At 44.6% G+C, this 25,648-nt stretch overlaps 1 protein-coding gene across 1 annotated transcript in view; it reads right to left on the reverse strand.

Moving 5' to 3' along the window:
* The window catches only part of BAZ1B (bromodomain adjacent to zinc finger domain 1B), a 39,989-nt gene that overhangs the window by 5,422 nt on the left and 8,919 nt on the right, over window positions 1-25,648 (reverse strand). Inside the window, exons 5-16 of the mRNA XM_005525900.3 lie at window positions 22,791-22,912; window positions 21,793-21,990; window positions 18,968-20,663; window positions 18,279-18,417; window positions 17,678-17,808; window positions 16,248-16,359; window positions 10,673-10,771; window positions 10,088-10,265; window positions 9,451-9,636; window positions 5,260-5,407; window positions 3,608-3,755; window positions 1,375-1,493 (exon numbers count right to left, since the gene is read on the reverse strand). Coding sequence (XP_005525957.1) covers window positions 1,375-1,493; window positions 3,608-3,755; window positions 5,260-5,407; window positions 9,451-9,636; window positions 10,088-10,265; window positions 10,673-10,771; window positions 16,248-16,359; window positions 17,678-17,808; window positions 18,279-18,417; window positions 18,968-20,663; window positions 21,793-21,990; window positions 22,791-22,912 — 3,276 coding nt within the window. The remainder of the gene's footprint in view (window positions 1-1,374; window positions 1,494-3,607; window positions 3,756-5,259; window positions 5,408-9,450; window positions 9,637-10,087; window positions 10,266-10,672; window positions 10,772-16,247; window positions 16,360-17,677; window positions 17,809-18,278; window positions 18,418-18,967; window positions 20,664-21,792; window positions 21,991-22,790; window positions 22,913-25,648) is intronic.

Genomic DNA, 25,648 nt, shown 5'->3' on the forward strand with positions numbered 1-25,648 from the left:
GGGCATGCAGCAGAGCCACAGGACGTCTGCCTGCTGTCACTCCGCTTGCGTGTCAAGCGTGCAGCACGTGCTAAATGTCTGACAATCCAACATTCTAGGTTAGATCCCTCAGGATAAACGCCATGAGGATCAATGTGACTTCTCTATTAAAACAAAAGTTTTCCACAGTGACCTTTCCATGTTAATGCTCTCTAAAGCCAGGGATTGCATTTAGCACTTTATTTTTAGTGACTGTAACCCTCTTTTGCTATTGTTTGGAAAGCTTGGCTCAGCTCCTGTCTTGGCCATGCAACACGGGCTGAACACACTCCAAGTGTAGACATGGATACACCACAGGACAACAAGCAGTGTGCATAGCCATGGTATCAGTGAGCCTCCTTGAAACCAGAATAAAGTAAGGGAATCAAGACTCAGGCCTGGATGGAAACCCACAAAAGAACATGGGGTGATCCTCTGAGTCCCAGTCTCTGGATTCCATCTGCCCTGTTTAGGACAACTTGCAGTTAACGTTATGTCAGTCAAGGACAGTTTGACAGAAAGTAAATGCTGGCAGTGTGCCATTCCCAGAGTGAGCTTTTCAGTGCAGCAAGTTGCCCAAGTGAGACTGAATCAACTCCCCTAAAACCAAGGTGGATACACATACTAAATATGTTTAGGTGAAGAAGCAGACATTGAGGAGTCTAGAAAAGAGTCTTTGACTCCTCCCAGCTGCCCAGGAATGCTCCAGTTATGCATCCCAAGTGTTCTCTGTACGCAATGAAAGGGTGCTGGTGGTGCAGGCCACACTACACCTGGAGCACTGTGCCCTCCCCCTGCAATAAACAGAGGAAGTGCTAGTCCTCCTCTTTCAAAACGCCTCCTTGCCAAATCACTGGAAGTCTTGCACTCAAGGGGTTATGAACTGGCGGGAAAAAGAAAAGAAAGGAGAGGGGGATGTGGTGAAAGCTCCCGTAAGCATTTAAACAGTCTCCAGTGTACAACAAATCCTGTAGGTGCCGAAACTGCCAATCCCAGGAACTGCTGATGCTGCCACCGTTCTGCAGGCTCTGCTGAACACCCACCCCCCCACCACTGCAGTCTCTACTGACCCCTCTCAGCCTTCAGAACAGTGTCCTTTGTGTCCCCAGGGAGTGACTGGGCAGAGCAAGCAGTTTCAATCTTTGCTACTGCTGACCCCATCACAAATGGCCACGGGTTTACTCCAGTTCCCCAAGTAACCACAGCACAGCCCCAGCATTCCCCTGTAACATCTCCCAGGCTTATAGCTGCTCTGCATGAGGAAAAGCACAAGTCCCAAAGAAGATCAGTATTTGAGATACTGCAGGCAGGAGGGTTACTAATTTCTGTTATTTTCCTACACGGTCAAAACCTTACATTTTAGTCCAGCAACTTCATAGTCTTCTTCCTCCTCCTCTTCCTCCTCAGCATCTGGTTCATCAGAAGCTTCCTCACCTTCACCACCTTCATCTTCAGCAGAATCCTCTGCATAGGTCCTAGAACAAGGCAGGTATAGGTGTTTGTGGTACAAGAGCCTGGACATCAGTGGCCTCAGGAGCCCTGGTACTGTTTGGTCTGTACAACAAACACCAGGCTCAGCCCAAAGCAGATTGCTGTATTCCCTGAGTATCAAGTTATAGCTACAGCTCAAAGGGCACTTCCCCAGCTAAACACCTAGGCTGAAAATTCCCAACTGCAAGGGTACTTTCTGGTGTTCTAGGCATTATGACCATGGGGCAGGGGATTTTAAGACTGTGATTGCTATGTAATTACTCCTCCCCGAGAGGATGATTTCTATTTGCCCAGGTCTGCAGGCCCAGCCTAAAGAGTTTCAACAGGGGCTCTTTTTCCTGCTGGAATATTTTCCCTATACTAAAGGAAACAGATTGGTGAACAGAATGTGAGGCTCCTCACGTGCTGAAGTCAGAAGCCACGCAGACTCCCTGCCCAGCACATTCTGGCTTCTCACCTGTGTCTGTTCAATCATTCACAGAACCACAGAATGGTTTGGGTTAGAAGGGCCCTTTATCCATTTGCTTGAGTTCCCCAAACTCCATCACTTCTAGGGATGGGGCAGTCAGTTTCTTTGGACAATCTGTGCTAGGGCTTCATCACCCTCACAGGGAAGAATCCCTTCCCAATCAATATCCAATTTAACTCTGCCTTCTGTCAAGGAAGAATATCAAGGAAGCCATCCCCCCTCGTAAATAGTCTCTTTCCATCTTTTTTTTGTGGGCTCCCTTCAGGTACTAGAAGGCTGCGATTAGGTCACCTCCAAGCCTTCTCTTTTCCAGGCTGAACAATGCCAACTCTCTCAGCCTTCCGTCACTGCAGAGGCGTTCCAACTGCTCCAGCCCTCATATCAACTAGGTGGCGTCCTCTGGACTTGCTCCAACAGATCAATGTCATTCTTGTGCTAGGGATCCCTGAGCTAGAGGCAGCAATGCAAGTGGGGTCTCATTCAGACCATTAAAAAACAGCATGCATAGGCAAAAGGGGGCACAGGCAAAACTGCTGTGGAAGTCTAAATCCCCTGGAGAAAGAAGATCTTGAGCAATAAAAGGAAAACTTCAAAAGCACAGAGGGTAAAAGATCCGCCAGGCTGACATTCTTTCCCTATCTCAGCCAGGAAGACAAGAACAGAAAGCAGATAACAGGAGAGGTGTTCACCACCTGATGGCTCTGGGCCAGGAGCTAAGCAGCTTGTAAATGACTCTGCCACATCAAAGTAACTATGAACTCAGGCCACAACAGCTGCCTTTAAGCCCTGCCATTTCTGTACAAGCCTGAGGAACTCTTAAAGGGTGTCCAGGGAGTAAGTAATACTTTTAAGGTCATACACCACCTGCACACTACTGGCTGGCACACCTCTACTGTGCTGCTGCTCTGTCAGGGAGGATCTGCTGGCTGTTTCTGCAGCAGGTGCCACTCAACAGCCTCACCTCACTGACACACGGGGAGATGCAACACAGTCACCAGCAGCAAAGGACACTCCCCGTAAAATGCTTAAGTTCCAGCTTGCAACTCAAAAAACCAATCCAACCCCCTGCTGTCAGGAGGCAACTAATCATATCTGCCACACCTCCTCAAATCAAGTTCCCTTTGTCACATTATAAGGTGTTCCTGTCTTGCTAAGGTTATCAGGTACAGAAAACCATTAGAATGGCATTCTGTAGCCTGACTTCTTGTAGCGGAGTAGGGATTGAGCTGTAGCCTGAAGTAATATCTGCTCTAGTTTACAGGAATACTCTAGTAACCCAGCCCAGGGACCCACAGAATTGCAGCCACCAGCTACATGAACATACAACCCAACCAGCTGCTCAAAGGAAACAGCAATCCTTAGTGTAGCTAATTTTGGTGGTTGTTTAGCACATATTTTCATTTCCAAACTCAAGTTATTTATTAAAACTCATGAACTTGTAATGCATCACTACAATGAAGTTGTGCTAAACTTACATCCTGAAAAAATTGCTTTTCTTATGTTCCAGTGCTGCTTTAACAGGGTGATTTGAAACCTTTTAAACAGGCTTTGCTCCATGCTCGTTTGGGTCTTGTAGAAAGAGACCCGGGACTGTGCTGTGACAAGGCTACAGGCAAGAAGGTCACTCACCTGCCTCGTGAGCTGCGCCGGGCTGTCGAAGGCTGGCATGCTGGGCACTGCCATTCCCCATCTGGGATCTCATAGAGTGCCGGCCGCAGGCAGAACAGGTGGAAGGCCTTGTTACACTCATCACACAGGATCAGCTTGTCATCCTCACCTAGGAAAGTACAGCTCACTTGTTACAAGGCCACAGCTTCACTCAACCCCAGAAGCAGAAGCTGCTGCACTGCTGGGGGGCAGGACTAAGCAAGAGAGATGCAGAGTCCCCTCTGAGGGCTGGGACCCTTTCTCTGATGGCCTTCCTTGGGGATCCTTCTTTCTGTTCCATCACTATATTTATGAACAGCAGTATTTAAGAAGAAACAAAACCAATGCAAAGTCCCTCACCCTGCAAAGATTTCACTGGAGGCAAAGACAGAAACCTGCCACAGAGGTTCCACCCAGACAAACATGGGGAAAGAGAAGTTTGGTGCAAACAGATCCCCAAAGCTGTAAGCTAAAAATGGAGCTATTCTTCTTCTATGTTCACTCTGGTTAACCTACGTGGCATGGTATCTTCTTTCTACTCACGGTAACAAGGCTACACTGAAAATCAGTATGCAGAACTAGTCTCTCTCTGTGCTTCCCATTGATGAAGGGAAATGGGGAAAGAGTCCTGAGCCAGCTTTCTTTTACTAAATTGGAAAAAGAAAGTGCAGAGGGCATGCCAGCTTCTCTTTCTCTAACATTTCAGTTCTTAACTTCTGTGAAACTATTGTGTTAGTCTCAGGCAAGCCCCCGCCCCTTACTTTTACCTAGAAACTCCTCTCAACACCAGGCAGGATAGTTTCGGCACTGGTTTGGAACACCACTGAGATTCTGCACTGAAGCCAGAGTTTGAACCAGTTCAGCCCTTATTTTTCTGAAAAGATGGATGGCAAAGCCTTGTGGTAAACAAAAGTTGCCCAGCAGTCCCCCGAGCTCTGCCGCCCCCATTTCCCACTACAGTTTCAGCAAATATAAAAGTGGCGAGGCAGAATGTTCCTTCCACCAGGCTCACATCCAACAGGAGAGGTTATGGCAGAACAAATACCAGCACCCCATCTCTGCTGACACCCCATTTTACTTCACTCTCCACCTGGAAGACTCTAAAGCACTTCATTCTACAGTGCACACAGAGAAAGTATGCCCTCGTCACCTGTTTGGTGACCTCCCCAGCTCATTGAGCAGTTCTATTCCCATTTTAGCCTCAGAGGAGTAACATCCCACCTTAACATCCCACAATAATCTTCCCAAACTCTTCTTCCTTGCTTCTTCTCTAAAAGACAGGATCAACTGACATGGCTCAGAATTCCAGAGACCATTCCAAAAATGGGAATGGACAGTTGCAAAAGTGTTCCCAGAAAGATCTGTAGATGACTTTTGTCCAAGTACCCTAAATATCCAGGGGGTAGCAGCTCTGCAATACTGTGTACTGGTTACGTAAAAATGGTTTACTGGAGTCAGGGTCAAATGTTTCTGAGAGAACAATGCTGCTGACTGTAAATCCTGACATTCAGAACTTAAATTACAGACTCAAGTCAGAGTGACAAACTACAAGGACACATTGCCTAAACAGAGCAGAGAGGTGACAGCATCCAACTGTTGCACAGGCAGGAATTCAGTGGGGCAGGAATGTGTACCTTTCTTGCGACACACTTTGCATCTGGCATTCTCTGCTGACATATCCCACTTGATACAGGCATCCAGCATCCCCAGGAGTACATGCATACGGGAGAAGGTCTGGGCCTCACGGATTGCTGTCTTCCACTTCTCCATGGCTGAAGCAACCTGCAGACAGACCTAACAGCTTACAATGACGCACAGACACAGCTCCCTTCAGTCTAAAGATGTTTTTATATCCCTTAGTTGGGATCTTTCATAACCAAAGCTCAACTCTGATATTTCTTTCCTTCTGTGACACCTCAGTAGCCCTGGTTGTGGTTTATCCATATCCAGTCTCCCTGGATCAGACAGCTTGTTCGTAACAGTCAACTGTTTTGCATTTCAGTCAGGCTGAATCAACCTATGTGAACTCCACTAAATTCATGCTCTGAAGGTCTAACCTAAATAATCAGCAGGCTAAGAAAATAAAAGGCAGAAATCTAGCACTGTAGAATGTGGGGTGGAAGTTGTGGAACAGCTGGCAATCACAGTGGAAGGGGGATTGAAGCAGCTTGTGCTGCCCTCCAGTGGGTACCACATAGGCACCTGGACCTCAGCAACACCCCTGTGGTCCCTGAGCTGCTCAGGTGGCGGAGGAGACCCTGTGCTACAATTACATTGCACAGACATTTGGACCCCCAAATATGAAACCAGGTGCTTCCCTGAGACAGGATGGCCTCAGTTTATCTGAAATCCCAGAAACTTCAAATGAGGATGACAGCATCAAAGATGAACTTTGCACCAGGGCAGCTGCCAGGGTATGCATAGAGCAATGCCAATGGGAAACCATACATCCAGGTCAGGAGGTTTGGAAATATCATTTTGATATATTGGAAATGCAGCAGGACAGAAGTTATCCAGAGCCATGTCCCTCTCCAGTGATAATCCTGTGCTCTACAACAATGAGGTGATGGCCCACTTATGACAGGGACATAATAGGCCTCAAGTTAATGTTCTTCTACCCCAGGAGAATGAAAAAACAAGCAGTGAAGTGTCAGATGGGAAAATATAAACTCTGCAGCTGACAGCAATTTGGGAGCCAAACAAAATCCAGGAGTTTTGCAGAGTTGCACATTCTCCTCTGACTGAATTTGAGGAAGCACGGCATATAGTAGATGCTTAGAAAAACACACAAACTGTTCTGATTGCTGGTGTGGATCCTGGAGAACCACTGGAGATAAAGGGAAAGCTGCCCAGCCCACTGTGGAGATTACACAGCTCTGCACTCTTTTTTTTGAAGAACATTGCTGAGGTGCTTCGCATACTGTGTAATTGATTTTCCAAAGAACCGTTCCATGGGTTTTGCTGTTAACATACTGGGTAACTGCTGAGCCAACATAAATCTGCAAAAGCTGTTGGCAAGTTTTGCTTGAGATATTTCTCCTCCAGTCTGTGGAATTTAACAGATTTCTAGCCTTGCTTCCCAAGCATCAGGAGACTCTGGCATTTGAGCAGAACCAGTACCAAGGGAGTACTGGTCACCCAGCTGCCAACAAGGCAAAATGGGAGATTGAAGGAAGTTACTTAAATCCCCTCCTGACTGGATAGGAGCAACCTAGCAGGGAAAACGAAACAAAAAGCAACCCCCAAAATAAAAGGAGAAGGCCTCAGTCACCTCAGACTGACAGAAAACACCTTCTTTGATAAAGGTAGAGAAGCCTCCCTACACAAAGGCTCTTAACTGGCATCCTGAGCTGAAACCCCTCGGAACAGCTGAAACTGGAATTGCTTGGCTGTGAAGTCACTCTTTGAGGGACTGTCTGTAGGTGCAGACTGTCTCTCCCCTTGCACAGACTACTGAATGTAGGTCACAGGGGTGGTTCTTCACTCTGTTCATGCTGTTGTGATGCAATGTCAGGCTGCAAAGACGTCACATATTCCCTGTCCTGTTCTGGGACAGTCCAACATGCTACTGCCACTGGAAATGGGAATGCTTGCATCAACAGAGGCACCAGCCTGATTTTCAGGAGCAGCCACAAGCCAGGTCTCACTGCAATCCTTTGCCACTAAACAGTGTGAGCTCCAGCAACACAGCCGAGTCAGCAAGAACCCTTAGTACAGACAATTATGTCAGCACACGGATGCCTGTTAAGCCGTAACTTGTTTCTCATTGGGAAAATGAGACATACCCATAACACAGGGCTGCAATTCTTCCTCTATAGTCTGGAAGTATATTAAGTGTGTTTTTCCAGTGTGGCTATGCTGTATTTTACCTATGTGCTCTCAGTGCAGTTCTGGCTCAAAAGGCTTCGTAACTCTTGGCCTATGCAGATTTTTCTTCAGAAAAGTCTGGCTGGCAGTCAGGGATTTTCATCAGATAATTGTATCTAAGAACTAGGCTGCTCTTTCAAGGTCATCTGTAAAGGTTTTCTGCTTTGGCAAAAAGAAAGCTTATCCCAGATAAACTGAGGTTAAAAAAAAAATTGCCAAACCAAACAAACCAACAGAACAACCCCCAAAAAGTTGAACATTGCTTGTACCACCACGAACGTCTAGAAAAGTCTAAACGAGATAGTAAGCACCACACTGCATAAATAAATGCTCCGGAGAGATTGGCATGACACTAAAGCCAGTGCTTGGGGGGAGGGAGACTTGCACAATCACACGTTGGGACTGTGTTGTTGTAAATCTGATGTTACCCTGAGTGTGCCCCTACAGGTATAGCCCTCATGGTTACAGCTCTAAGGCAAACAGGAGTAAGACACAATATGGCGTTGCTGTAGAAGCAGGAAATGTGCCGATCCAAGCTCTTTCTGCCTCATACCTCACTCATTTTTACAGCACTCCATTCTGCTGAGAGCTTTCAGGATACAGCATCCTCCCATTACCCTTGCACTTAGGATGGAAGATTCAAAATTAGCAAAGTTTAAATACCTCAGGACAACTGAGAAATGTGAAAATTTCTAGTGTCTGTCCAAATTATCCTGCTAACACAGCAATGGCACAGCTTAGTGAAGACCTGATGTTAGAACAAGGGTCCAGCATACACTGACAGGAGCTTTAAAAAAAACCCCACAGATCCACACAAAAAAACCCTACCCTCAGTATCAGTCATAGATTCCCAGAAGGGTTAGTGTTGGAAGGGACTTTAAAGATCATCTTGTTTGAACCCCTGCCATAGGTGAGGGCACCTAGCACTAGCTCAGGTTGCTCCAAGCCCCATCCAACCTGGCCTGGAACACTTCCAGGGATGGGGCAGCCACAGCTTTTCTGGGCAATCTGTACCAGGGCCTCACCACTCTTATAGGAAAGAATTTCTTCCCAGTATCTACTCTAACCCCACTCTCTAACAATGTGAAGTCATTCCCCCTTATCCTGTCACTACATGCTCTTATAAATTATAGTCTCTTTCCACCTTTCTTGAGTGCTCCCTGTGTAAATACAGGTGAAGAAACACTATTTCTTTTTTTTAAGCTGGGACTTTCAAGTACTTCTGCTGATCCAATTCAGAGCAGAGCTGAGGTAAGTGGGGAAAGTCTTGTCAAGGGGCATTAACATCCTGTTCAACCTAGTGCACAGAAACTACCCCTGAACACAAGTACCCGTTAAGGTGAAACACCAGTGCAGCGCAAGTGCCTGCAGTTGCAGTCCCTTCCCAACCCTCCGTAGCTCCTCTCCATCCCTTTTATTAGGAGGGATTCGTACTTAGACCCACAATACCGCTTTTATCCTGGAGGCACGTGCAGCTTGTTTGCCCAGGTATTTCTCCAAGTGCCTCCACACATCCAACAACTTTTATCTCCCTTTTCCTAATGTGGTATTTCCCTGAATCTCACTCCCTTGCAGTCACCAGAACCTCAACACGTCTCTCCTTCTCTTTGTGGACCAAAGCACAATCAGTCCTCTCTGACAGATACAACTCCTATTAAGTTCTGTGAAAGTGCTCCATAATGCACTTTTATTTAAGCAGAACTGTATAGAAGGAACTTGACCCATTTCCTATTCACAGAGAGAAAATTAAGTAACTTCTCACTTTTACTTTTATTTTCCTCATACATTTACTCCTCAAAATGAAAAGGGAACACCTGGCATCATAAACACCAAACACGCTCAACTACAAATCTGAAATGGGATCAAGTTGCTCAAAATTTAGTACCCCATGAAACGTACTGCTACTGCTCAAAGAGTTCTACTGCAAGACCGAAACAGACCCCTAAGGTGAACAATACCTTGGCTTCTTCTGCCATTTTCTTGTCTTCATCTATCTCCTCAGCCTTGGCAATGTAATCCTCTCCTTGGTGTTTCCTTCTCTTCTGCTTAGGGGCCATGAAACCTTGCAGAAACTTCTTAACAACACCAGCCTGGAGCGCAATCACACGTTCCCCAAAATCCTTTAGGCTCTCCAGCGAGTACACCTGTTGGGAAGAGCATACAACCTCATAACAGGTGGATATTACTCTCTCTTGCTGCTTGAAGTGGAATGCAAATGGAATGCAAACTGCAAATGGACACACCTAATGCAGTGTGGTTACCTGCCACACCTGGTTATGGAATCAGCATATTGCTGCTGTCTCAACAAGACATGCTGGCTTTGATATAGATAAAAATCAGCTATGGAGTTCTGCTCCATAAAGAATTCTGTCATGAGAATATGGAAACACAACGATTGAACAGGACACTCAGCTCCAACATTATGACCTGCCTACACCTCAAGCTATCAGCTGTGTAATCTTGAAATAATTGTTTAAAGGACAAATGAGAAAACTGATTCCTGCTCCTCTTGTCTGATGAGAACAAAAGACTGAAGATCTTCCACAGAAAGTATCATCTCACACGTATCTTGTTCAGTACTGCCTGTTCACTCACTTTTGCTTCGTATTCTGGTGTCACATCAATGTATCCCAGGCCCCCCTTCTGCAGCCGCGTTGCAACCTCAATCAGATCACTCCGGAGGTAGTTCAGCAATTCCTGGTTGCCATCACAAGATTTGAGGCCCAAGTTCTGTTTCCGAGCCAAATGGATGGAATGTGTGATGTCCTGATACCTGGAAAATCAAACCCAACCTCTGAGTACAGGCAGACCACTGCCCTGGGAGATGGAGAGGCTCTGGGACAATGGTCTCCATTGAGAGCTATGAGCTCCACCAGTGCATAACATTCTTTGAAAGACACACGAAAGCACTTCTGGCTCAGAGCAACCAGCACTGTCTTTGTTCCTGGTTTCAAGGAGCAATTTAAAGACTGACAGAACTTCCTCACTGTTCAGTGTTATTTGTCAAGAATCTGTCCAAGAAAACCAGCAATTACTCAACCTAAATGTCCGCCCCTCTTCAGCACAGGAACAATCAAAGCCCAGCCTGGGATGCTGCCCCGGGAATGGCAAGGCTTGCTGTGCCAAGGACATGCTCTGACTTGGAGAAGGCACACACAGAAAAACAAAGAGCAGGCTCACTTTTTCTCCAAACGCTCCTTGAGCTGGCTCTCCCTTACTCCTTGGGGGTGCAGGCAATCCAGCAGCTCATCCAAATCCTTCTGACTGTCACAGAGAAACCTGAAAGACAGAAAAATGCACTTTTATCACCTAGGGTATCTCTGTGACAGTACTATTTCTTCTTCTAAATAGTTCCCAAGGATCAGTAGGTAGGGACAAGAGGTAACCTATATGCTGACCCCATGGATCAAGGTGAAACACTTCCAGGAATGCTGGTAGAAGAATACTAACCCAGGTTGGCTTTGTTTCAAGGTCCCCAAAGGCAGCAAATTCCAGGGTAAGAAAAACAGAATCAAAATAAACACAAAACTGGTTTATAGATAATTTTCCCCATTAAGTTTATTGGCATTTGAATTTAGCTGTCTACTCCAGGGTTTCCATTCATGACTCTGCAGTTCGTTTAAGTGACCTGAATGTTATCTTAGATGCACTAGAAAAGACTAACACACTATGCACTGACAGCATGGCAATTTAACCGTATTTTGTTTCGTTAACCAGAAGTTGCCAGATTAAAATGAGGATGTCCTGGTCGATCCCACAACTGCTATTGCTGGAGCACTGTGCCTGTGCAGGCTCTGTCTATGCAAGTGCACAAGTCCTCCTTTCTGTTTGCCCAAACTTGAAACTCAAGTGCAGAATCTGAAAACCATATTGATCAGCTTGCAACCTTTCTGCTCAGGAATCCTTGAGGACAGCGATGGCCATCAGCAGTTCGTCCAATCTAAAAGGGGAATACCTTTACAGGGTTCTCTAAATCAGGTATTCTTTCTGCAATTCCAGAGTACAATCATGTTTGCATACTGGGTTGTACATTTAAATGAGTTTCAAGACAGCCTGAAATTCTGCGCTTTCCATCTTTCTTCTCCAACTCTATTTCAGGAAACCATGGAGCCTCTTCATTTGCTGGGATGTGGATTCAACTCGAGCTTCAGAGGTCGTCTACAGAAAATACGACTAATTCCCTACCTTCTGTAAGAGGACTGCTCATTAGAAGAGGGAAGACAGCCATTAGGAGAATCAACTTTATTTGGAAACAAGTACAAAGGACCACTCTGTGATCCTTACCAGAAGATTCCAGATCTAATCTTTCTTCTTGGGCACAAGCTGAGATGAACCAAGCAACAACTAGAGAAAGATATTGTTGTTGCTCCTCTTAGAATACCAGTCTCCATAATGCTTATTTTTCTGACAGAAATACTTACTAAATACCATATCTGAAAATATTTCATCATTTTAGTGCGATCCTACTAGGGCAATGGCCTCACAATTTACATTCAGCTAGGAAATTCATTACTCTAATAGAACATAGGATTGTTCTACTGTTCAACAATAGAAGGAGGATGTTTTTTAGCCAGTCATCTGCTTCAGTACATCTAACCCTGTGGAGCATCCTCACTTTTGCACCCCGAGATCAAAACCTTTGGGCAACACTACTCTCTGCACCTCTCCCTGTGGATCAGGACAGAGCAACTTCGGATATCCTTCACCCACTAGAATCTGTTACCACCTGGGAATGGCACAAACCACACTCCAAACCATCTGCCCTACAAGATACCCAGCACAGGAGTTATTTCCCAGGCACCTTGAAATGGGTTGCCCAGGTCATGATAAAACAACATCAGACACTGCTGGTGATACACATGGAATCCAGCTAGAAAAATATCCAAGATGAACACGCCTGAGCATTCCTTGCTTCCTCCCATGGAAACAAATCAAAGGAGGGGGGAATTACTGCACTGTTTTGTCACACTGTAAAAAGGAAAGGACACTAGAAAGAGTCATCATGTAGGGTTTCCATTCTCCAGTATTTTGAGGGAAGACAACACAGGCTGAGGCAGCTGCAGAAAGCAGCTCCCACCCTTTTAAGAAAGCCAGAGTTAGCCCTGGTACAGGTCTGTTCCTGCTGAAGAGGACATGGGACACGGAAGGAAGAACATCTGCAACAGGTACTTAAATCTTCCCAATTCACCCTGAGAGTAAGAACCGGTACTTCTAGGACAGGGGTCTGATCTACTTAAGCCTGAATTCAAGACTGAAACAAAGCCTGATCTGCAAAATACAAACATATCAGAGAGATCATGTTAGTTTGATTAGTGACCCCTTACTGCCCTGTGCAACCACAGCTCTTGCTTCCCAAACTAGCTCCAGGCACTCCCTACCTGTAGAAACTATCTGCACGTCCAACTGGAGCTCAACCACCTCCAGGCTGGGAGCACAGACATGGTAAGACAGGGGTGGCATTTTAAATGGGGAAGGCAAAACTGTGTCTTGCAGAGGGATGGTAAGACAGCTGGTGCTCTTCATGTGGCCTGGCACAGGTTAATCACACACTCCAGAGGGATGAAAAAGATCCCTTTGGAAAAGTCAAGACCAGGTGGGGGTCTTCAAACTGATCTACAAGGAGGAAATCCTGACTGGTGTAAGGGCTTCCTGCATTCCTGAAGCACGGTCTAGATTTTCTCCTGACATTTCTAACAGCACAAGCCAACGGACTGGTCAGCAACCAGAATAGAAGGGACAAATGACACAAGCATCAAGTCAAAAGGAGAGTCCAAGTATTCACTCAAACTGAATATTCCTACTTGTTCTCAAGCTACAAGCCACAAGGGACAGAATAAGCTCTAAAACCTGGACTAAGGAACAACGAAATTGAGAGGATAGCATCTAGAGGAGCCCAGGACCAGTACCTGCTCTGGAGGGCTGGTGGAAACAGGGGAACTCCATCTCTAGAGAATAGGTGTGAGAATGGAGTCTGCCAGCACCCAGTCAGGGTTAACTCAAATTGTCTGCTGAGGGGACTGCCATACCACACTGAATTCCTAAGAGATGAAGAACAACAGCAGTTACTCTGCAAAGATGCCACTGTTTCTAAAATTCAACTCCTTTCTGACCAGGATGAGCAAGAAGTCTCCTGTACGCTAGTATCCTTCCAAGGCTGTGATTCTTCCATGGTTGTTACAGGAAAGACCAGGAAGTATACAGCTCACAAACACTATGGTATGGACATAGACTCCTTCAGTGCCTATGTGCCCAGAACAAGGAGATTTTTTAATAAAATCAACATCTGTGCAAGTGGAGCACAAGGTGAAGAGAGGGAATGGTCCATCTGTCTGGAGAAGACAGAAGTAACCAAGTGTTTATGATGCTGCACTTTTAGGACAGAACACTGGACCCTTTTCTTTTTGGGGACAAAGTATTGACAGCAGAACCACTTCCTTGAGATACTGTGCGACTCCTGATAGAAGTATAAATCTATCTCTCCCTTTATCAGTGCCTTACCAGCTCCCATCCTCAAGGGGAAAAGGGTCAGGACTGTGAAATACAAATATTCAGAGTTAATTTGGTGTTTAATTTCAAAGTCTCATCACTCTAAAGTGTAAAAGCTAAAGATGCTGTGTATGCACTGTGAGGCTACTCAATCCCATATCCCACAAGGAAAAGAGACAAACAGCAGGACTGAAAGCAGAAAACAAAGAAATGAAGCTCCTATGCACATGCCAAAATTATGAGTTATAGCTGGACAAGTCCTTGTATCCAAACAACAGGACACAGAGATATCCAAGGACTTCAATGTGGGCTCGGGGCTCCTCATGGTGTCCAAGGACAATGTGCAAGAAGCAGCCAAGGAAGAGACTCTTCCAAAATCATTTATGCTCAGAGCTGTCCTTGAGATCAATGGCAGCAGCCTCAAAGGAAAAAACAGGAATAGGTATATGGATTTCTTCAGAGGGAAGTTCTAGTTCTTGGCTGTCCCCCAAAGTAACAGCTCCCAGCCTGTCACTTGGCTTTCTATGGATGCTCATATGTAAGTGGTGGCAAGTGTCAGGCAGGTACTTAACAAACAGACTCTAAGGAGTTACAGATCTTTAAGGAAAAGCCTTTCAGCTAAGGTTATTGCTTAGCTGCAGGCATGGCTTTGGGTGCCCCATCAGTCAGAGAGAGGCAGCCAGCACAGCACTCAATTAGAAAGGGTTATGTGTCCTTTAAGAAGCTGCTTTGTGCCCCTGCTCAAGGCCCATGCTTGACTCAGATCTTCCACCTGCACTGCTGCCCCTGCCTGGCAGAACATTGCAAACAGGCACAAGACCCTTGTAGAAAATTAGCAAGTACTGTGACTGTCAGCACTTAAAAGTCCTTCCTAGCACAGATGAGAAAGGACAGAAATTAAGGACATTTCATTTCTGATGTAACAGCCAGGCCAAAAACAAAACCCCCATGAAGCTCAGTATCTGATGTCTGAATGGCCAAAAGGCAGAGCAGGTATACAGTCACACTTCTTCAACCTACCCCTCCAGACTGCAGCATCTGCTGGTTTGAGGACTCCTCTGTGTGCCAGGACAATTACTTTTGCACTTCCTACTCCTCAATGAACTCCTCTCTCAGCAATTTGTCCACTGGTGCTTTGAACAGGTATAATTCACAGATCCACAGCAGCTGGTAGCAGCCAGTTTATGTACCTCAGCTGCAGTACTATTTCCAAACAGCCATTTGCTAGTTTTATTTCCTAATCCCTCTTTTCTCTATCAAAGAAAACCTCTTTAGGAGACTTCCCCAGTTTCCTCCAGCATTACTCTCCATCTCCCTGCTGAATAGACAAGTTTAGAGTATTTCTATAATTTATTTAGTATTTCTTAGCCTATTATTCTCTCATGCAAAGAGCTTCCCTCTTCTCTGAAGGCAGACTCTGTAACAATAGATTTTGTGAAGCAGGATTGTTCCCCAAGGGGAAAAGAAAATTGTTTTGCCCTTAGTCTGTACTTCACTTCATCATTCTTTTCATTTCTTTCACTGAGATTCACCACAGGTTTTAAGTAGGCTTTCCTACTTTTAACAGCTTCCTTATCCTGATGTGAACCCAAGATGTTTTGTTATTGCTGCTACAGTTTTATAAACAAGGGTTGAGAGTTCTTCAACCTTTTTTTTCCAAAGGTAAGAGGCAGCACTTGCTCTGACTATTTAGCATGGAAACTCTAAGGCAAATCTCTTTGAAAGCGTTTTGGGCTTTGAAAGCGTTTGGGTTGCCACTTTAAGCTTATTTTAAAGGAAGCTTCTTAATTATTTTTGTTGCTTTCTTCTATAAAAGGAGGATACCACCCATTATGGTCACTCCATACAAAGCAGCTCTTAGTGACAGACTATTATTTAGTACTGAATGTGTCCAGGACCTGGTTCCAAGCGCTGTTCCTCCCAGGCTGACTGGTTACTCCATACAGCACTCTTGCCTCTGTCACCACACTGATCTCCCTTAGAATGTTGTTGGGAGCTGCCAACCTAAATGAGTAGCTCAAGTACTGTGCTTTTTCAAGCTCAGCCTGGAGTCACAAGTTGATGGAATTCTGTGTTAATTAGTTCTTCCAATCTGGCTCTATGCTGTCCTCAGTGTTAGCAATACGCTCTCTAAATTTAAGCTACTGTTTTCCTTATGGAATTGGTCCTTCTCATGAACACACCTTGCCATCTCTCCTCAATAATGATCAAGTGTTAGAGGAGGCACTCTACACTTTGAGAACCTTGTGGCCATGAAAGTGTGTGTTACCATAAGTTCTGGCCCTGCTTGGGAGTAGTGGTCTCAGCAGGCAGGTCTGTGGTGGGCATGGAGCGGTGCAGCTTGTTCCCTCGGACGTCATTGCCTGTGCTCTTCCGCTTCTCTGCAAAAGAAAAGCACAGGCTCAGGTAGATTCCTGAGCGGCATTCTTACTATTCCAAATACATAAAACTAGTTTCACATTTTAGCTGTATATCAACAAAGCACTTTGAAAACCAAAGGAGGTATAAGCAGCATGAATTTTTATTTCTGAGCATCTCAGACAACACTCTGACATGAATTTAAATCTTTGCTCATTCAGGCCTTTGATTATTAAGTTTCCAAAGGAACATGATGAAATCCTGTCCATTGGCTGCAGCAGCAGCTGAAAGATGAAAACAGCCGGAAGCAATGAGTTGATCAGGAACACAGCTGCTCAGTATTTGAAACAGTTCTTGTAAGAAAATACAGCCATGGAGGACCTTGTAATGATGCATTGTCCAGCTCAGTCAGTCTCCAAGACACAGGTGGCTGTAAAGTTACACCCAGATGAAGGATCTCACTGTAGGTTTGCCCTGTTCCGTTCCTCTACAGGTGTCTAGTTTGTCCCTTGTCTAAGACAATCTGACCAGGTGAGGGCTTGGATCTAACTCCATAAGCTCTCTCATGCAGGATTGCTGTAAATGGACTCAGTGCCAGAATGTGGTGTTCCAAAAGCAAGAAATTATTACGACTGAAACTCAGCTGAGTCAGATTATTGCAGGGTCTTCTGTCCCAAGAACTACTTCCACATAGAACTGTTAAGTTTCCTTCTGTTCAGATGGATTTTTGTTTCAAGGTTGCAAGGCTCCAGGACCCAGGCTCCAAGTCAGCCAAGCAAAATCACAGAGGAAGCAACAGAAGTTCATCAAGTCCCTTGCACCTCACCTGCATGTTCAGCAAAGGTGAAGAGCAGGCTGAGAGGAAGTGCAAGAGGGATGTTCATCAAAACAACCTCAATCAGCAAAGCTGTGCATATTTAACAGACTGCCCTGCTTTGTTACTATTCCACAGGCTGATGTGGGAGTCTTAGCACCAGTGGAATATCAGCACTGTGATGGACATCCTCACTCAGCAGCACAACTGGGTTATTGTGCAAGAGTCTGGCATGCTGCAACTCAGCAGGGTCAGGGTGAACCAGAGGCATGATACCAACAGACATCAACCTCGCTGCTCGTAGGAGATGAGACTGGTCCTTAGGTGGGACACTACAGGCAAGTTTCTAGACCTGCAGCAGCAGAAGGGAAATACCACCAGCACCTGCTGTGTGCAGGCTTCTAGAGCTAAAAGGAGGCTTAAATCAGAGTATCCCCATGAAAACACTTGGACTAGACAGTTCCTTTACGCTAGACTCCATTCAAACAGTCAGACAGAGCAGGGGAAATACCCTCAAGAGACCATACCTCCAGGGCTGTAGTCCTTCTTCAAATCTTCCTTTTTCTGGTGGGGAAAGGTAAATCTGTAGTCTATACTGTCATGTACCCAGCCTTTCTCAATAAACAAACCAGGAACCTCATCCGAAAACAGCCAGTACCTGTAATAAATGTATGTTAAATGTATGCTAAATGTAGGTACTTGTCTCCTTTTCTGGTTAGTTAAACACACACACATTTTCATTTGCATTGTGGGGAGAAGCATTTGTGTGCTCGACTCACTAAAAGCCGAATGCAATGCGTAACTTTGTTAGCAGAGCTGAAACAGGGAAGCTTTGTTTAGAATCCATTCTGAGAGCATGCCTGTGCAATGCACATGGAAAAAAAAGAAAGGATGGTAACGAGGTTCATGAGCAGCCGATGCCAGCACCTGAGCCTCCACTAGGTCCTGACCTCCATGGGAAGGCTTCAAAAAGCTGGTCACTTAACTAGCCACTACAATCCATCTCCCCTTCTCTCTCCTCCACAATTCCATACACCCTCCCTTATCGATTCCTTCCTGGGGAATGGTATCTGACACAGCCCCTCTCTTGGGGCAGAGATGGAAGCTCACAATCATCTGCTTTCCCACCTATTATGATTCCTGTCAGTGCCAATTGGGGTCCTGCGCATCACCAGCTTGGCTTTGGCAATTCCATCCTGGAAAGTTTTCTCAGCAGCAGCTTTATGCCTCCGGATTCTTTCCTCCTCTGCTTCTTTCTCCATCCTCACTATTAGAATCAGCAAAGAGCAGCATTAGCTTTCCTATATTGTATCCAGACATCAACATTGTCTTTTATTTTACTACACCATGGGAGTAAAAAAAGCAGTTTTATTGGGAATTTTAGTTAACATTCTTTACAACCATATACTCTTCAGTTTACTTTCTGCCTGCCATTCTAAAAAAAAGGATTTTAAAAAATTGTATATACAGAATATAAAAAATATATAATATATAAGTATGTATGTAATATATAAATATATATGTAATTTATAATATAAATAAATATATATATGATCTATAATATAACATATTGGGCCTGCCATAATCAGAAAGGTACTGAACAAGACACCCACAGATAGAAAAACTAGAAGCAGGTATTGTTTCTTCTTAAATTTACAAGCTTTAAGCTGCCATATGAACCACAGCAGACGAACTATAAATCTCCAGTAAGCAAATCCTTTAAAACCAGACAATGCTTCTGAAAACAGCCTGTCATTTTTGCCATGAAGTTATTCCACAACACACAAGCACTCTACTTGCTAGGTAATTTTTCTTACCTCTCATTTGTATTTCTTGTTGCTCCCTCTCTTTCTTGGCTTGGATGGCAAGAAGGCGCCTGCTCTTCACAGCACTGATCATATCATCTGCTTCGATTTCCACCCGGTGCTCTATTTTCATCATTTCATGTTTTTTCTTTTCATTTCTTCCCATCATATGCTCCTCTTTCCCGTTTTCCTTGGTTTTGGCCACCATTTCTTTTCGCTTCTGTTTCTCTGCCCTCTTCTTGTCGTTCTCCTCCTTCAGGACAGCCAGACGCTCTTTCCACAGCTCAGCTGAGGCCTGCTGCTTGGCCTCCACATGGTCCTGAACCGAGTACGTCATTAGGATCCGGTGACACAGTGCTCCAAGGATCCGCAATTTCTCTTCAGGAGTCAGCTCAAAGAACTCCGATGTCTCCAGCTTCTCCAAAAACTCATCCTGTACCTCATTATCCTCAAAAGCTGCCGAATCCTTACTTTCATCTACATTGTCTGAGACCTCGCTTTCCTCTTGCACATCTGACTTGCGCAGGCACAGGCGAACCAACTCAGAAGCAGAATGCAGAGTAAGTGGGATTTCAGAAAGTTTCATTCCCAGCTCAGCATAATCCTCAGCAATTTCATCCTGCAGCAGGGTCTGCAAGAGGATGACCAGTACTCTGTTCAAGTACAGGAAGCCTCCCTTTTCTGCACAAAGGGCTTCCATCAGGGACACTGCTGTGATGGGATACTGAGCATCTGGCATCAATAACCCTGAGTAACAGCTTAGGAACTCCACCACCATGGCCACATCCCCAAAAAGTGTGTTAGGAAGTCCCTCTGGAGTATCAACCAGTTTAAAAGTAGGCAGTGTCTTCCCTTTCAGATCTTGGTCCTCAAATCTCCTCTGTTTTTCCAGTTTTTCCTTCATCTCCTTCTCCTTCCGCTCCTTTGCTCTTTCCTTCAGTTTCTCTTTCAGCTTTTCCCTTTTCTTCTTCATGTACTCCTTCCGCTGTTCCTCAGTCATGGTGGCCCATCTCTTCCTGTGCTCCAGGAGCTCATAGCGTTTCTGTACTAACCCCCGCAAATCCTCGGGGAGACGGGCACGGTCCTCATTGGAGAGCAGCCGAGCTGTTTTGGAGATGATGCAGGAAAGAGCACTCTTTTTGTCTTCCCGGTCTTTGTTTTCTTTGTAATAGGCAATGAGATGGAGTGCTGCAGGAGGCAGGTGTTTCTGGGGTTTCCTGGAAGATCCAGGTGTGCCTCCAGAATTCCTGGGAGCCCTGGACACTTTAGTGGTACCTTTAGCCATGTCCAGCAGTGTCATTTGTTTCATTTTCATCTTGGGGGTCTTCAAACCTTTCCTGGGAGACTTTGCCTTCCCTGATGACTTCTGCCCATTCAGAACCCTTTTGCTTCTTTGCTTTTTGTCCAAGGATTTGTTGTTGCCCTTTCCCAGTCGGCTCCTCTTTGGAATATGAAAGTTAGAACCAAGTTTCGCAGGAGACACCATTTTCATCACCTCTTCCAGCTTCTCTTTAGGACATTTTGAGTTCTTAGAATTTTTCACCTTCAGTGGAGAGCCAATTATAGATTTTTCCAAATGCACGTGGCACCACAGGGTTGGACTCAGTGGCTGTCCTAGTGAAGATCCATCTGTTTTGGATTTCTTCGGAAGCTTTCTGTCAGGTGACTGAGAGCTCTTCCTCTTGGTTGAGGGATTAAGAGCCATATACTAAAATTAAAGAAAGAATGATTTTGTATTAATATTGAAAGGTAAATAAAGGTTACTTAGATCTCCTTCTGTCAATTATTTTTGCATGTTTTCATTCTTTTTCTAATGAAATTACTCATTGCATTAAGGGTAACAGGCTTCTACAATCAGAGTCAGGGAACATCCTGGGTTGAAAGGGACCGTAAAGATCATCTTGTTCAAACACCTGCCACAGGCATGGACACCTACCGCTAGACCAGGTTGCTCCAAGCCCTATACAACCTGGACTTGAACACTTCCAGGGATGAGGCAGCCACAGCTTCTCTGGGCAACCTGTGCCAAGGCCTCACCACCCCCACAGGGAAAATTTCCCCAATATTCAACTTAAACCTACTCTGTGTGAGTTTGAAGTCATTCCCCCTTGTCCTGAACAAATATTTATCTTCTAGTTTTAGAACAACACTTGACAGAGTCTATGAAAAAGTGAGTTTACTGAATGAACAAAACAGTGCTTTCTACATGAAAAGATGGATTTTAAAATAGTGCATTTCATGCTATGGCATTTAGTTGGTTAATATTATATTTGGCTGGTTAGCACAAAGGGCTGTAAGAACCCATTCTTGCTATGTATGTATTCAGTGCTAAATTTGTAATATCGGCCATCACTCAATGCAGCCCTGTACATGAACCAGGCCTCATGAAGTCACAGGCAACCAGGTCTTGGGCCCAATACCTGACACTACCACATAAAGACTGTAGCTCTCCCATTTCTCTTACCCAGGAAGTCATGTCTTCACTTGTAGGCAAGTAATGCAAACTGTTGGAAAAACTAAAAGGCAGTTGCATCCCAGATTTTCGAAGCAGACCACTGTGTCAGATGGTCAAGCCATGTCACCCCTCAAAAGGTCAGCCTTCAGAAGAGTATGTTTTCCTGCTCTGCTTCTCTCTGGATTTAACAGATATGTGGAATTGGCACTTGGGGACATGGTTTAGCAGTGGCCTTAGTGGTGCTAACAGGCTTGATGCTCTTGGGGGGCCTTTCCAACCCTAATGATTTTGTGATTTTAAAACCCAACCAGCACACTGAGGTCTCTGCCAAGACCCAAGGAACGGGTGGGAAAGCGAAGCAGGTACTTTTAGGAATTCTTACCTTATGTGGGTCAAGCAAGAAGTCACTGAATTTACTGGGGAGAGAGTATCTCTTCACTAACTCATCCTCCACAACCCAGGGAGCGTTCTCACAAGTGCCAGCACGTAGCGCATTGTGACGGATGAAGTACCGCAGGATCTCCTTGTTGGGAGGACGCTCCGTACGGACTAAGCTATCTGCTGGAACGTTGCTGATGATCTTGGAGATAACAAACAGACACACTGTTAATGATTAACTTCTAACCACATTAGAAATACAGATCATATAGCTATAAGGAACTACTGTATTCCTTGTTTTATGTCCAAAAACTCTTCACTCATTCAAAGCTCTCTTGGAAAGACTCAAACCAAACAGAATTTGCAGAACTGAGACACACGGGGATTGGTAGGAGCATCAGATAGTCAAAACAGTAAAAACTGTGAGTTTATGATGCAGAATTTTTGCCAAACCCCACTGTTTTATCTCTGACTTTCCTCCAGCTTGTGCTTGCTACTGACTTTAAAGCTTTTACACATTCATTTTTTATTTTTTTCTTGAGACCAGAGTAGCACCTCTGCACATAGTACTCTTTGAGGTCAGCACTGCCTCACTTGTCAAGTTACCGAAGAGCACACAAAAAGCACAGAGCAGTGCTGCAGCTTCCCAGAGCTTCTCAAAGCACTGCTACCTCCAACTCAGGGCAGCTCGGTCAGGACAACGGCAAAAACTGCCACTAATGATTTCATTGGTCTCATTAACTGCACGACCAGAGATAAGGCACTTAACAGCAACCACAATAAAGCTCTGTGACTCAGTGTGCGTGGTACCAAGTGTTTCCATGAACAGAACCTAATTACAGATAGAAACAGCCAGGCTGGTCAGCCTCACAGACAACTATCCTGCTTCCAATGCCATGACTTTGGCAGAAAGTACTACATTGTACTGTATAATCACAGACAGTGATTACTTAAACTTGCATATTCGTGCTATAATAGAAAGGACTCAAGTAGACAACTCACCTTATCTTCATTTTTCAGTTTGACATCATATTTGTGTGGCAGGAATTTAGGTGGAACCCACTTTCTTTCTTCCTTCTTCAATGAAGTGGGAAGCTTTCGAGGAGACCTACGTGCTCGGTCATCTGATGAAAGAAGGTGAGACAAAGTCTTATTACTACAGAAAAAAAAAGGTTAAAAAATCCAGACCACCACTGGATGGGGCACCCTACTTCTCACTATCTGTACAGTGTTTGGTTAAACTAGAACATTAGGAAAATAACCCAAACCGGGTTTTAGAAAAAGCCTGAAGATACAGGCCGGAAATGGAGGCCCAGACCAGCTCTGAAATAAGGAGGTAACACCTATATTCAAGAAGTACAAAAGACCATCTTCATTTAAACCCATCTCTGCAGAGAGTAAGCTGCAACCACTTAAGCAAAGGTAGACAATATATAGGTATTACATACATACGTACATATATATATATGTATGTAATTTTATAGGTAGTCTATAAAATACATGAAAGCGAGATGTAACCCAACCAGTAAACTTGCTTAGGGAACTCCTGCCAACAGCCCTGGCTGCCTCTGCCATGCCTTCTTTGAAATAGTTCCATGGCAGTAATCACTGGCTTGGTTTTGTCTTAAGAAGAAAGCAATCTCCAAATATTTTTTCTGTTTGTGGCTACCACAGAATCATGGAATAGTCTAAGCTGGAAGGGACCTTAAAGCTCACCTAATTCCAGCCCCTTCACTAGATTAGAGACACCTTCCACTAGACCAGCATGCCCCAAGCCCTTCCCAACCTGGCCTCGGACACTTCCAGGAATAAGGCAGCCACAGCTACTCTGGGCAACCTGTGCCAGGGCCTCACCACTCTAACAGGGAAGAACTTCCTAGGATGCAAAGAACACAGTAAAGTAAGCATGAGGGACGAGAGTAATTCTCTACTAAATATACAGAGAATACAAGTAGATGTTAAACCTAAATGAAGCTTAAAAATATAGATCTCAGAATCCCATAATAGAGCACTGAAGCTCCAGCACCATTATACCTAACACAGTATTAACCCAAGTGACTCTTCCCTTGTGATTTACTTTCTAGATTCCACAAACAGGGATGGCTATATGGAATTCCAAATAGCACCTGGATATTTGGGTGAGGAAGAAATTCTTCCATTGTCCATTCCAATGTCCATTCCATCCTAAAGTTAATTTTTAAAAGCCAACTTCATTTGTTGTTGCACTCTATTTTAATAAAACATTTATTGATCCCTGGAAGAATTCAAAGTCAGGTGGATAGAGATCACAGGAAATTGGTCTACTTGGAAGGTGTCCCTGTCCATAGCAAGGGGGTTGGAATGAGAGAATCTTTAAGGCCCCTTCCAATACAGCTGATTCTGTGTTTCTAAAGCATCTATATTGTGTTGTCTCCTGTATTCACTTTATTTCAGATTTTCCAGAGCAGTACAGGTTCTAAGTCCAGCCCAAGCTACAGAACCAGCCTTCAGCAGTTCACCATCAATTTTCAGGACAATCTAGCCTTTCCTTGCTCCTGCAGATTTTCCAGAGTTCATTCCCTAAGCAATTAAAAGTATAAAGCCACTTCAGACTGCACAAATGATGCAACAAAGCCAGTATAAAGCCTTATTTTTAGCTTCTGAAGGAGAGTACAGACTCCTAAGCCGAGAGACTGAAGTTATCTTTCTCTGTCCCATTTCTCTTCCAACAAAACCAGCAAGTTTCACCAGCTGCCAAGGTTTGCTCTGCCCCCTCGTGTGTGTACAGGCACACACAGTTCTTACATCACAGTTATACAGAGCTTGTTACCGCCTCCAGTTACTCACTCTAGAAAATTACTTCAAGCCACATCACATGGCCACACGTGAACATTACTAGAGAGAAAAAATCCAGGTCAGTGTGGCTGGGAACCCCCAGCCTCTGTGGATGCAACTCAGCATTTCCTACTTCTGTAGTCCCTCCTGTAACTGGAAGAAATGCTACATAATTATATTAACACACCCTGCAACGATTTGTTTCAATGATGCTACCATGAGCCTATGTTCTGTTATAACCCAGAATATAAAATTACTAGCAGTAAAATATCCTATTAGTAACAGCATATGTACAAGGAGAATTAAAAGAATGCGTGTTTACTGCTTAGGTTATGACTCTGCCAGCATCTTGAGTTGGAAAATGTTAAGGTTCATCTTTTCCAGAAAGGGAAGGACAGTCCCACCTTACAGAGGTGAGTACACACAAGCCAGAACCAACTGAGTCAGGGACTGAAACAAGTGCAGGAACCCTCATGCTTACAGTATCAGGTCTTGGAGTGCTGCACCAGCCATGCCCACAGTTGCTGGAATACCACACACCAATGCACAAAGGATCATGGTAAATATTTTTTAAACACCCAGATCCAAAATTGCTGCTGTAAATTTGATCACTGAGCATTTTTGAAGTAAAAGGTACTTCCCATGCCTCTTATGCACCATCTCTAGAGAACCACTACTCAATAAAAAATATATGTATAAATAAATAAAGCATTATTAGCCCCTCTCCAAGCACAACACCTGTTTCAAATAATGTGTATAAGGCCAGATTGTCTCTAAAACATGGGTTTTTTTTTTCTTTATGATTATACAGAGCACTGCAATGAAATCAGAACAGCTCATAACAGTACCCATCAGAAAGAGCTGACTATTTTTAAGCTCAGGACTAGACCTTGGTATAACTTCTTTTTCACTCTTGACTCTGCTATTTGGTGGCTGGGCTATTTTCAAAGTTTCCTCTTCCCCACATCAGAGGAGATTCCACACACTTTTCTGTATGCTGGAGTCACTATTTACAAATACTAATTGTTTATTCATTTATGAGATTT

The sequence above is a fragment of the Pseudopodoces humilis genome, chromosome 23, assembly GCF_049639895.1.
Source record: "Pseudopodoces humilis isolate 2021_Gansu_Grassland_sample_001 chromosome 23, ASM4963989v1, whole genome shotgun sequence".
Lineage (NCBI taxonomy): Eukaryota > Metazoa > Chordata > Aves > Passeriformes > Paridae > Pseudopodoces > Pseudopodoces humilis.